Source organism: Pristis pectinata, chromosome 2 (assembly GCF_009764475.1).
Source record: "Pristis pectinata isolate sPriPec2 chromosome 2, sPriPec2.1.pri, whole genome shotgun sequence".
Taxonomy (NCBI): Eukaryota; Metazoa; Chordata; class Chondrichthyes; order Rhinopristiformes; family Pristidae; genus Pristis; species Pristis pectinata.
Genome location: NC_067406.1, coordinates 41332392 through 41345356, shown reverse-complemented (window position 1 = coordinate 41345356; position 12965 = coordinate 41332392). Strand labels below are relative to the sequence as shown.

Genomic DNA, 12965 nt, shown 5'->3' with positions numbered 1-12965 from the left:
GGTAGAATATGCAGCATCCACCTATACAGCACCAAAGGTCAAGATTGAACCCAGGTGGCTGAAGCTAAGAGGCAGCAGCTCTACTTGCTGCACCACTCTGCCACTCACACAGAAGGAAGCCAGTCAGCCCATTGAGTCTGTGCTCGCCCTCAGATTCCTCTTAGTTCCATAGCCCCACTTATTTCTCTGCAATCTATTCTCCCTCACATGCCCATCAACTGCCTCCCCCTCACACCCTTGATTCTCCAACCAATTTACTGCAGCCAGTTCATCTGCCATCGTGTCTTTGGGGTGTGGGGGGATCTGGAGCACCTGGGAGAGACCCACATGGTCACAAGGAGAATGTGCAATCTTCACACAGAACATACCAGAGATCAGGATTGAACCTAAATCTCTGCAGCTATGAGCCAGCAGTGCTAACCACTGTGTCCCTGTGCCACCGTTTAACAACTATTAAAATTGAAGTAAATAATTATTTATCATTTTAATTTGTTAATGTTTTATAAATAAATTAAAAACATAGCACATGGAACTAGAAGGATTAAACAAAAACCAAAAAAAAATGTATAAAAGCACTTATCTGCCCTCTGCTTTCCTAAGGCCTAAAATTCACCTTTGAAGTTAATGGGGTATCAGATCCTATGCCTGGTTTGACCTGGCCTAGGATCAGGGAGGTGATTTCTCTCCACCCCCCACCCCCCACCCCCTCCCCTTCCCCCAGGATAATGCTGGAGAATCCCAGAAAGCAGAGCTCTGCCACTGAGCTCCATGCAGAATCTAACAGTTCAGTGATAGATGTGGCACTACCATACAGTCATAAAGTCTTGGACTTTGTTAAAAATGTTTAATTGTTGGAATCGCTGACTCCAACCAACAAGCACCATCTGAGAGACTTTGTCGTACTTCTAATTCATTTTAAAAGTAATTGTGACAGAAAGGAGTAATCACTGACATCATGCATTGCTTGCTGAATATTCTTGAAACATGTATAATAGAATGTCATCTAGTTCCTAACATCGTTTCTTTTCCTTCTCCCATCCCCATCTCCATCCTCAGCAAAGCAAAAGGATTAGCGCCTGATTTAATCAACAAGCATGAAAATATGCCTGAAGGTAGGTAGAACACTGAAAGAGGCCATAGGATCACAAGAATTGGCTGCGTTTTTATAAACAAAAATAAAAAGAATAAAATAATTTTTATTATTAATAAAATTTATTATTGTGCTATGTTTTTAATTTATTTATAAAACATTAACAAATTAAAATGATTAATAATTATTTACTTCATCTCACTTGTGGCTCTGTTGCCAGTTGTCTTAAGTCTGCACCCAATTATTACTGACCCTGTGGAAACAATTTTATTTACTCATTGAAAGTACTTGATGATATTGATTTGTCTTGGGTTATTTTTGTAGGAATGATTTGTTTCACATAAGTCATCTTGGGTTTAATTAGAAGTAATCATTTCAGTTTCTTAGAGATCATTGGAGTCAAACCGCACAGAAACAGGCCCTTCAGCCCATGCGACTAAGTTGTCCACCTTAGCTGGTCCCATTTGCCTGTGTTTTGCCCATATCCCTCTAAACTTTTCTATTCATGTGTCTGTATAAATGTCTTTTAAACATATGTAATTGCCTCTACAGCTTCCTCTGGCAGCTCCTTACATATACCCACCACCCTCTGTGTGGAAAAAGTTGTCCCTCAGGTCCCTTTTAAATTTTTCCCCTTGCACCTTAACCTATGCCCTCTACTTTTATGCTTCCATCCCCTGGGAAAAAAGGACTGTAATCATTCACCTTATCTATGCCCCTCGTGACGTTACATACCTCTGAAAGGTCACCCCTTAGCCTCCTACGCTCCAGGCAAAAAAGTCCTAGCCTATGCAGCCTCTCTTTATAACTTAAGCCATCAAGGTAACATCCTTGTGAATGTCTTCTACATCCTTTCCATTTTAATGACATCTTTCCTATAGTTAGGCGACTAGAACTGCATACAACACTCCCAAGCATGGTCCCACCAATGGCTTGTTCCATTGTAACATGACATCCTAATGTCCTGACCAATGAAGGCAAGTGTGCCAAATGCCGCCATCACCACCCTGTCTACCTGCATATCCACTTTCAGACAACTATGTACCTGTACCCCTAGGTCTCTCCATTCCACAACACTACCCAGGGTCCCACCATTTACTGTGCAAGTGGTTCACTGGTTTATCTTACCAAAGTGCAATACCTCACACTTGTCCGAATTATATTCCATCTGCCACTTCCCCACTTGATTCAGATTTCATTGTCTTAGAAAACCCTTTTCACTGTCTACTATGCCACCAACTCCTCAAACTTACTAACCATGCCAACTACCTTCTCATCCAAATCATTAATATCGATGACAAGGAATAGTGGACCTAGCATCGATCCCTGTGGCAAACCACTGATCACAGGCCTCCAGTCTGAAAAGTAACCCTCCACCACCACCCTCTGACTCCTTTCCCCAAGTCAATTCTGTATCCAGTTGGCTAGCTTACCCTGGATCCCATGCGATCTAATCTTCCGAACTAGTCTACCATCCAGGACTTTGTCAAAGGCATCGCTAAAGTCCACGTAGACAACATCCACTGCCCTGTCCTCATCAGTCTCTTCATTAACTTCTTCAAAAAACTCAATCAAATTTCTGAGACGTAACTTCCCACATAAAAAGCCATGCCGACTATCCCTAATCAGTCCTTGCCTCTCCGATGTTGGTAGATCCTGTCCCTCAGAATCGCCTCCAGTAACTTTCGCACTACTGATATTAGGCTCACCGGCATGTAGTTCCCTGGCTTGTCCTCACAGCCCTTTTTAAATAAAGACACATTAGCCACCCTCTGGTCTTCCAGTACCTCACCTGTGGCTAAAGATGATGCAAGTATCTCTGCCAGTGCCCCTGTAATTTCTTCCCTAGCTTCCCACAATGTCCAAGGATACACTTAGTCAACCCCCAGGATTTATCCACCTTAATATGCTTTAAGACTGCCAGTACCAACACTTTTGTCATGTGGATATGTTCCAAGACATCACTATTCATTTCCCTTAATTCCTCAGCTTCCATGACCTTCTCCATGATAAATACAGATGAGAAATATTCATTTAAGACCTGCCCATCCCCTATGGCTCTACACATAGACAACCACGTCCTTATACTCAAGGGATTTGCTTGATCCCGGCTGCCTATACCTCACATATGCCTCCTTTTTCCTGACCAGAGCCTCAATATCTCTTGTCAACCAGGGTTCCATAATCCTGCCGGCCTTGCCCTTCACTTAATAGCAATGTGCTGCCCCTTAACTCTCCCTATCTCACATTTAAAAGCCTTCCACTTGCCAGATGTCTCTTTACCCGCAAACAGCTTCTCCTAATTAACCTTTGCAAGTTCCTGTCTAATGCCTTTAAAATTTGCCTTGCCCTAATTTAGGATTTTAACTTGTGGGCCAGTCCTATCTTTTTCCATAACTATTTAAAATCTAATAGAGTTATGGTTATTGGTCCCAAAGTGCTCCCTGACTGACATTTCAGTCACTTGCCCTGCCTCAATTCCCAATAAGAAGTCCAGTGTTGACGCTGTAAATGCAGATTCCATCTAGAGGACACAAAGAACATTTTTTTAGGGCATTACATGTATTTCATATGTTCAGCTCTATAACATGTCTCCAAAGTTTTTTCTTTACCTTTAATTTCTATTTACTAATTTACTTGTGCATCATACCTCAACTGGTAGGAATATTTATTGCAATTTTATCCTTACTGGCAATTTTCCTCTGCTAATTAATGTATGTTTTGCTAACTTTTCCATTCAGTTAGTGTGGCCTACAATCCTCCTTATGTAACTAAATTTTATTTATTTCAGTAACTAATATTATCTAATTTAGTTTGTTTCAAGTATCAGTATTACATACACACATCTGACATACGTCCACGTCTTAACAGAAGATGAACATTCATTTAGCTAAATTGAAAACGTTATGTCTGATTAAAGTAATCCTCTGACCTTGTTACTTCTATGTCTTTGAGTAAATTTTTTTGATTTGTTTAAATATAATTTAGTTTATAGATCTAAAGAGTAACTTTTCATTAATGTGTATAAAAAAGAATTTTGTGCAGAAATGAAAATTTCATTAAGTGTCATGAAACCCTTCCCAGATCATTCTATGATCATATAAATGTAAACTTACTTGAATAGCTGAACCAAAAGTCTCATTTGGTTTGTATTATTAATGTTTCTGTAAATGGATTGACTGGTAGATAAAGCACATTTTGAAAACACAATCCATAAAGATAAATTATAGGATTGAGTTGGGGTCCATTGCCAAGGTTTTGCAGCAAAATGTTACCAGATTCAGCACACATGCATGGCATGGAAGTCCTGAACTTGCTGACAGCATTTACTTGACTACATGTCACCATTGGACTCCTTGTGGAGTTAAGAGTAGAAGCATGAAGTTGTGGAAGTTTGCTATTACTTGCATTAGAGATTTGCTCAACATTCTGTGGCAGATTAGATATAGTACAACAATTTTATTTCCCTTAATTTGAGTGGAGAAGAATAGCTGCAAGGAACCAAAGTAAATATAGCTACTGTACCTCCAGGTTCCTTTAATAATGATTTGAATATTTTAAGTGCTTTCAATTTTAAATTCAATTATTTGAATAATATTGATGTTTCTGGATCGCAGGAATATTCATTGTCGTTAACCATTTTGGCAGCCAGCTAAGCCATAGGGCATCATTTAGCTGGCTAACAAAGTTTACTGGAGCGGTTTTGTGAATGGGACTTGATCTGCCACCCTCTCCTGCTGCAGTGGGATTTATGTCATATACAAAGCTGGGTCTTGTAGCTGAGGATTGCATAAACTTCCCTCTACAAGTTCCTGCCAAGGAAACTATGCAAGCTAAATTGGTGGGAATGTTTATTGCCAGTCATTGGTGAGTGCTGAGCACAAATTCTGAGCCAATTTGCCACATATCTGCTTAACTGTTGGGAAACAAATTTGCAATTAGACTTCTATTACATATTCTAGCTATTATACTGTTTTGTTTAAACCTGTTGATATATGACTTGGATATTCATTTTTGTTGTACAGAGGACTGGGATATATTAGATGCTGAAGGAAATGAGCAGCTTACAGGACTGGAAGATTTTGCCTCGTTAGCTGGGCCACTTGGTTTGAATGACAGCAAGTTGATTCCAGATCCAGTCCAATTTCCAGAACAGGATCCTCTTGGAGCATCAATTACCACTGATAATACAGAAGAGATACTTTTAAAGAAAGGTAACTGAAACCATTTTGATATATCTAAGATGTCTATGCCACTGTCCTTGTGTCACTATTAATGAAATTACATCATAGTTTAGTAAAATGTAACCTACTAATCAACTTATTTGAGGCCCAGAGGCAATAAATAAAGGCCATGGAGATACAAAAACTGAGTTGTCACTAGTTGCAATGGTTTTTAAGTTGCTACAGGCACCGGGCAGTTTGGAACTTTTGCAAACTCCCTTAATGAAACACAGAGCATACCTGGATCACACCAGATTTTGCAAAGCACCTGTTTCATTATTTTAAAAAAAGTTAGCTTTCTGTACATATTCACCACACTTCAATTTAATTGATAATTTATCTTCTAAAGTTGACCAAAGAAGCAAAGAATGTATGCCTCCCACTGCTTCCTTCACTGCCAACTTCCACTAACTCATATGACCAGGAGATTAAGGAGTGTGTTCCTAAGCCTCTGACAGATTTCTCTAAACAGACCATGAGGACTGCATGAAAGTAGTCCAGTAATGAATAAAAGTTTTACTCTGTGATAGAAGAAATTGAATCTGATTTCAATGTGTGCTTTAGTGTTGTCATAGGATTTGAAGGCATCTTAATATGTTTCCATTGTTAGGTGTGGACAAGTCTGATGAGAAAACATGTTCTAGACTGACTTTGGGTGAGCAAGCTGCATCTCTCCAAGACACCAAAGAAAGAGTTCTTGCTCTCCAACGAATCACAATGGCGATGCAAATTCTTTTAGCACACACCATGGTTATGAAAGCTTTATCACTTATCTCTGTGAGGTATGTCAGAAACTATACAGTTTCTCAGTGTTTAATCAATACTGATGAAATTTTATTTGATTTACTTTGTAAATGTCAATACCATTGAATCAGTATTAATTGCTACATTATGAAGAACATAAGAACATGTTATACATTCCAATGATATAACTCTCATGCTTCAAAAATTTAGAGAGTATAGGCCCAGTCTGCTTAATTTCCCTTCATAACAAACCCTCCATCCCTGGAATTGGTCTATGCCTACACACCCTCAATTGCAGAGTGGATCCTTCCTTAGGTAGGGATACCTGATCCAACACAAGCTCTCACAGGGATTCTTTAACTTGAGCAAGACATCCCTACGCTGATCTTCCATTCCTCTTGCAATAAAAGCCATTTTACTATTTGCCACCTCAATTGCCAACTGAACCTGCCTATTAACTTTCAGAGATTCATATACAAGGCCACCCAGGTCACTCTGACTACCTTTAAGTCTCTCAGCATTCTAAAAAAAGACTCAGTAAAAAGTAATTGACACTCTGTGTAGCTGGCCGTCCAGGTAAGTGGAGAGAATTCCATCCCACAACTGACATGTCATTTGTAAATGGAAGAGAGGTGTTGGGGAGTCTGGAGATGAACTATATAGCATGAGATACCCAGCCTTTGACCAGCTACAGCAGTTTGGACACTGATTTAATTGGTACAGTTAAATCCTTTACTTTGTTCCAGGATTCTAATGTTGTGGGAGTGAATAGATGACAATTGCATTAATTCTTAAGGAAAGATAGATCAACCCTCTCTTACTAAGAAGTTTGTGACATATTTAAGAATCCACCCATCATTATTTCACATAAACATTCTTGGAATACCTATAATTAATGTGACCTGTTATTTACAGTATATAACAATGACATCTATTAAAGCTGCATGGGTTCAGAGAAAAGGAAACCAAGTAGTTTAGAAGCATATTAAAGCAAAGCCAAATCTAAAACTTATAGGGCAATGTAAGTAGTTCAGTCCTGGCATGATTTTTTTGCTTTGTTATTTACATAAATATAAAGTCCCTTAGAATATATTGAAGTATACAATAGTAATAAAACTTTGGTAAAATGTTTCTCTTTCAAAATATGCCTTTACAGTGGTTCTGTATGCAGTCAGACAAGTGGACTGGAAGCTCTTGGATTAACTGACATCCGTACCTTGGTTCGATTGATGTGTCTTGCAGCTGGAGGCAGGGCTCAGTTGGCAAATAGTGGAACAGAACATTTATATTCAAGTACTCAGTTTAGACCTTCAAAAGGAACAACGTGGAGTACAAGCTCTTGCTTGATGTACATGAGTTCAGCTATTGGCTGTCTAGTTGCAAACAGCCCCACAGCTTACAGGGCATTGGTTAATGTCTGTACTCAGGTAATATGAGGAACAAAATGACCTATAAATGATATAGAAAATGCTGCAAGCAATGCAGATCAGACAGCACAGAGTCTCAGCTCAATATCCTTAGGGATCTGATGAAAGGACAGTGATTTGAAATACAAACCTTTATTTCAACAGAGGTTGCCTGACCTGTTGCTAAGTGTTTGTAGCATTTTAACTTCAATCTTTCAATGTAAATGCTATTTGGACTTGTTATAAAATGATCTGTTGTATTTTCCAGGTAAAGGTACTTGTTCTCAATTTAATGATCATGGTCTTGCAACTTACAATTTATTTTTAATTTATAGTATTAATCATATTAAGTCACCTTATCAACTTGAAATTATTTGTGACAGTGCTATATTTGTAGATGTGTTCTTTAATAGCTAGTACTGCAGTTCTTCTAATATACTTTATCCAGATTTATAACTGATATTCTCTGAATTTTGGAGGCATTATTTAATTCATTTTTCAGGATGTGACCATTGCTGGTAAGGCCAGCATGTATTACCCATCCTGAACTGTCTTTGAGAACTTGGTGGTAAACAATCTTTTAGATTCATTGTAGTTTTTCTGGTAGGATTTAGACCCGGCAACATCCTAGGGGTCACCCCTGACCAGAAACTCTACTGGACCAACCACATTAATGCTGTGGCTAGAAGAGCCCATCAGAGGCTGGGTGTCCTGTGGCAGTTAACTATTCTCCTGACACTCCTGATGAAGGATGGAGTGTATATTTCCATATCAGGATGATGTGCACATTGGGGGTTCCAATCTACAACTGGCAGTGTTCCCATGCACCTGGTGCTCGTTTCTTTCTTGGTGTTAGAGTATGCAGGTTTGGAAGGTGCTGCTGGAGTAGTCTAGCAAGTAACTGCATTGCATTTGTAGATCATACTCACTGTGCACTGGTCATGGAAGGAATCATTGGTGGGGTACAGTTCAAGCAAGTTGTTTTGTCCTGGATAGTATCAAGATTCTGAATAATTGTTAGAACTGCACTCGTGCAGGGAAGTGGAGGGTATTCCGTCACACTCTGAAAATGGTGGAAAGGCTTTGAGTTGACAAATGTGAGTTACTTGCCACAAGATACCAAGGCTCTGACCAGATCTCTGGCCACTGTAGTTATCTGGCTGGTCCAGCTGAGTTTCTGGTAAGTGTTACCCACAGAATGATGATGAAAGACTCAACAATGGTAATGTCATTGAATATCAGGCTAAGTGTTTAGACAATCTCTTATTGGAGATGCTCTTTGCCTGGCGATTTTGTGGCATGAATGTTACTTGCCACTTAACAGCCCATTCCTGAATGTTATGCAGGCCTTGCTGCCTGTAGGCATGGAATGGTTTACCAGCTGAGGAATTGTGAATATAATTGAACATTGTGCATTCATCTGTGAAATGTTGCTACTTCTGACCTTTTGAGAGAAGGGAATTCATTGATGTAGCAGCTGAAAATGGTTAGGCCTAGGTCACAGACCTGAGGAACTAAGAACATTGTTAACCAGAGCAAGAGTAGACTGGTCAGTCCCATGAGTCTACACAAGATCATGGCTAATCTTCTAGGCTAATCCAGTCCTGGGGACCATAGTGGTACAGCTGGTGGAGCTGCTTCCTCACAGCTCAGCAAACCAGGTTCAATCCTGCTTCCAGTGCTGTCTGCATGGAATTTGCTCCTTGTCTGTAGGTGTGCGGTAGAATCTGGGAGAAGTGGATGGAAATGTGCAGAGAATAAAAAATGGAACTGGTGTAAATGGGTGCCTGAGCTGAAAGGCCTTTTTTCGTGCTGTATAACTCTATGATTTTGAATACAGTACTTTCCTGCTGTCTACCCATAGCCACCGACTCAACTTAAATGCCCATCAGTCTCAACCTTGAATTTATTTGATTACTCCACTCTCATGGCTCTCTAGGATAGAGAATTTCAAAGATATCTGACCCTGTTGAGAGAAGAAATTCCTCCTCCTCTCCATATGAAATGGATGACGCCTTATTCTGAAGCTCTGCCCCTGGTTCTAGATAACCCCACTAGGGGAAATATCGTCTCTGTTTCCACCCTGTCAGTACCCCTCAGAATCTTGTATATTTCAGTAAAATGCAACCTGCTCAACCTTTTTTCACACTTCACCTCAGGAAATAATCCAATGAACCTTCTCTGCACTGCCTCCAATACAAGCTCATCTTTAATAAATATGAAGATCAAAATGTCACCCACACTCTGTAAAGCTGCATCAAAACTTCCCCACTTTGATACTCCATACCCCTTGTAATAAAGGACATCATACCACTAGCTGCCTTAATTACCTGCTTTGTCTACTGATACTGTGTTATGTTTATTAGGGCCTGTAGGTCCCATTGTACCAAAATATGTTGTAGTCCCACTTCATTGGAGTAATAACTTACTTTATCATTCTTCCTTCCAAAGTAGATTACCTCACATTTTCCCACTTTATACTCCATCTGCCAACTTCTCACCCACTTTGTTATCCTATCAATATCCATTTCAACTCCTGTAGCAATGTTTGGGGCTGGAATGTATGACTTCCATCAACTACCCGAGGCTTGGTTATGGTAAAAAGCAACGTACTTAAATAAGTATCTTCACAAGTAACAGTGTTTAAATTCTGTGAAAGTTTGTGTTGCCTCGTAGTAAAAACAAATTTAAACATCTCTATTCTAATTCTTTCTTTCCCAAGGATTTAATTGCTGCTGCAACAGGCCTACATATAGGCGCAATTCGTGATGTGCAGCAAAAGAACAGGGTGCTTCACCTTTTCCGTAGACCAGCAAAAGACAATAAACTTTCTGGCTCTCCCAACTTCCTGGTAACCCAAGCCTTGGTAGCATTGCTTACAGAGAAAGGTTTTCGACATCAATCCAGTCGTGACAAGGAAGAAGCAGAATCTAAGGGTAGGGAATGTTACATGTCAGACCTCATTTTCTAATATGTGAAGTAACTGTAAGTGGACATTTTTAATAGCATTTTGCACTTTTAATGACTTCATACCAGGTTCTATAAAATTATATGCTTTCTAAATGATCGGAGCCATATTTTTCCAGGTTAATATCCAAAGTACTGAAAGCAATATCTGTCAATGAAGCAATATAGTATGCTTTCAATCATTGAAGCACGCAATTTCAAAGAAATATAGTAGATTGGCTTCATTGCAAGAGGTTTTGAGTACAGGAACAAGAATACATGACTACAATTATACAGGGCCTTAGTGAGACCACTCCTGGAGCATGGTGCACAGTTTTGGTCTCCTCTCCTAAGAAAGGATTCACTTGCTACAGAGGGAGTGCAGTGAAGATTCACCAGACTGATTTCTGGGATGGCAGGACTATCACATGAGGAGAGATTGATAAAATAGACCTATATTCACTAGTGTTTAGAAGAATAAGAGAAGATCCCATTGAAACATCCAAAATTCTAACAGAAACTATATGTACCGTATGCAGAGAAGATGTTTCCCCTGCCTGCTGAGTCAAGAACAAGACGGTCACGGTCTCAGGATAGAGAGTAAGATGATTAGGACTGACATGAGAGGAATTTTTTTAAGGCAGAGGATAGTGAACCTATGGAATTCTCTACCACAGAAAGTGGTGAAAAAGTCACTGAATATATTTAAGAACGATGTAGATAGGTATCTAGACACAAGGAAGGTATCAAGGGGCATGGGAAGATGCTGGAAGCCTGAAATAAACACTTGGTTGATCGGCTAATTGGTTACTTCCAATGTGGGTGGATGGCAGGAAAATCAGGGTCAAGTGAAAATCAGGGTCAAGTTGATGGGCATGTGAGAGCAAATAAAGGAAAATGTGGGAATAGGCTTACTCAGAGAGCTAGCAGACTTAATGAGCTAAATAGCATTCCAATTGCCATAAGGTAATAAAATATGAGGCAACCAAGTAAATAGGATTTCATTAAAATATTTGCTGTATTGTCAGATATTACTGGGTTATTATTGTGATATTTAGCCATGAAAATGATTTGGAACTCTCCATGCTTTGTAGAATATATTCATGAATGTTATCTGGAGAGGAAATCCCAGCACTAGCACTTAAAATATCTGGGGACAAACTGAATGCGTGAAACCTACATTGCTACATATTAATTCCCAAAGGTGACTGCAAAATCATAAATGTAAACAAAAAAGAGTGAAGAGCATTAGTTTCACTCGATTGTTCCAATAATTGTGGGCTTTAAACCTTTTAGATGTAATCGGAAATGAGTAAAATATATTCGGTTCAGTAAACCAAATAAGATACCTTAATGAAATTGTTTATAAGGATGCTAAATGGAGGTTGATCCATTTAGCATCCACTGTTAAGAAAGATGGTGAAGAATTCATGAACTGAGATACAGAGAAACATTAAAGGACAGAATCCATATCGTTAAAGTTAAGGTGCAAGATGGGTGTTTTCACACTACTCAGATACTCTACAGGGAACCAAAAAGTGAGAGGATGATCAAGGAGCGAATTTGCAATGGAGTTACAGAAACATGTAAAAACTGTAGATATTAGGGAACTTCAGTCATCACAGTATTGATTGAGATAATGTAGTTGAGGGAGGAATTTTAGAAAAGTGTACACGATCCTTGATCAGGATTTTTCAGGAAACTGAGGAGGAGGAATTGGTGGACTTCATTCTGAGGAATTAGAGTGGGCTAGTGTGGGAAAAATGTGGAGAAATATGATTGTGTCAAAAGTTTTAGAATGGCTATAGAGAAAAGCAGGGACCAATCTAAAATAGAACCTTTTAAATAGAGTAGGGTTGCCTTCGATGAAATGAACAGTGATCTGGCCAGTGTAAAGTGGAAGCTAAGATTGGCAATATCATACCTTAAAAGTGAAGATCTGCTCGGCACATTCCCATAAGGGAATCTGAAAGATAGGGGAACCAAAGCCAGAGCTTCCTGGATGAGAAAGGAAATAGCTTCTTACTTCACACTTTTTTGGTTTTGTGTCAGTTGATTAATTCAGTTGAGATACAGGCTGAATACATATAATAAGTTGACAGGGGAGGAGTAAAGGAAAAGAAGATGGGCAAAAAGACGATATGAAAATAAAATGACAGTTACCATGAAGAACCCAAAAGTCTTTCATAGTCATGCAAAAAGTAAATGGGTAGCAAAAGAGGACTGGGGCCAACTAAGGACAAAGAAGATAATGTATGCCTGTGAGGATGGTATGGCCCTCTGCCTGTGCTGATGGTATGGACCTCTGCCTGTGAGGATGGTGGAAACAGAATCAATAAGGATTTTCAAAAAGACTGAATAGATTGCTTTTGAACCAGAATCAACTAGTTTAGAGGATTATGGGCCAAACACAGGCAAATAGGACTAGTTTAGGGAGACAACTTGGTCAGCATGGATAAGTTGGGCCTAAGGGCCTGTTTCCATGCTCTGTGACTGTATGACTCAGTTGGCTCCTTCCTTGATTGAACAGTTTTGAGATTTTATTCAATGATTCTA

The 12965-nt window shown here is 39.3% G+C and overlaps 1 protein-coding gene across 1 annotated transcript in view; it reads left to right on the top strand.

The window, feature by feature from the left end:
- The window catches only part of LOC127580693 (probable E3 ubiquitin-protein ligase HERC1), a 216980-nt gene that overhangs the window by 131816 nt on the left and 72199 nt on the right, over nt 1–12965 (top strand). Inside the window, 5 exon segments of the mRNA XM_052034452.1 lie at nt 1057–1112; nt 5116–5304; nt 5924–6095; nt 7214–7484; nt 10186–10399. Of these exon segments, the coding sequence (XP_051890412.1) occupies nt 1057–1112; nt 5116–5304; nt 5924–6095; nt 7214–7484; nt 10186–10399 (902 nt within the window).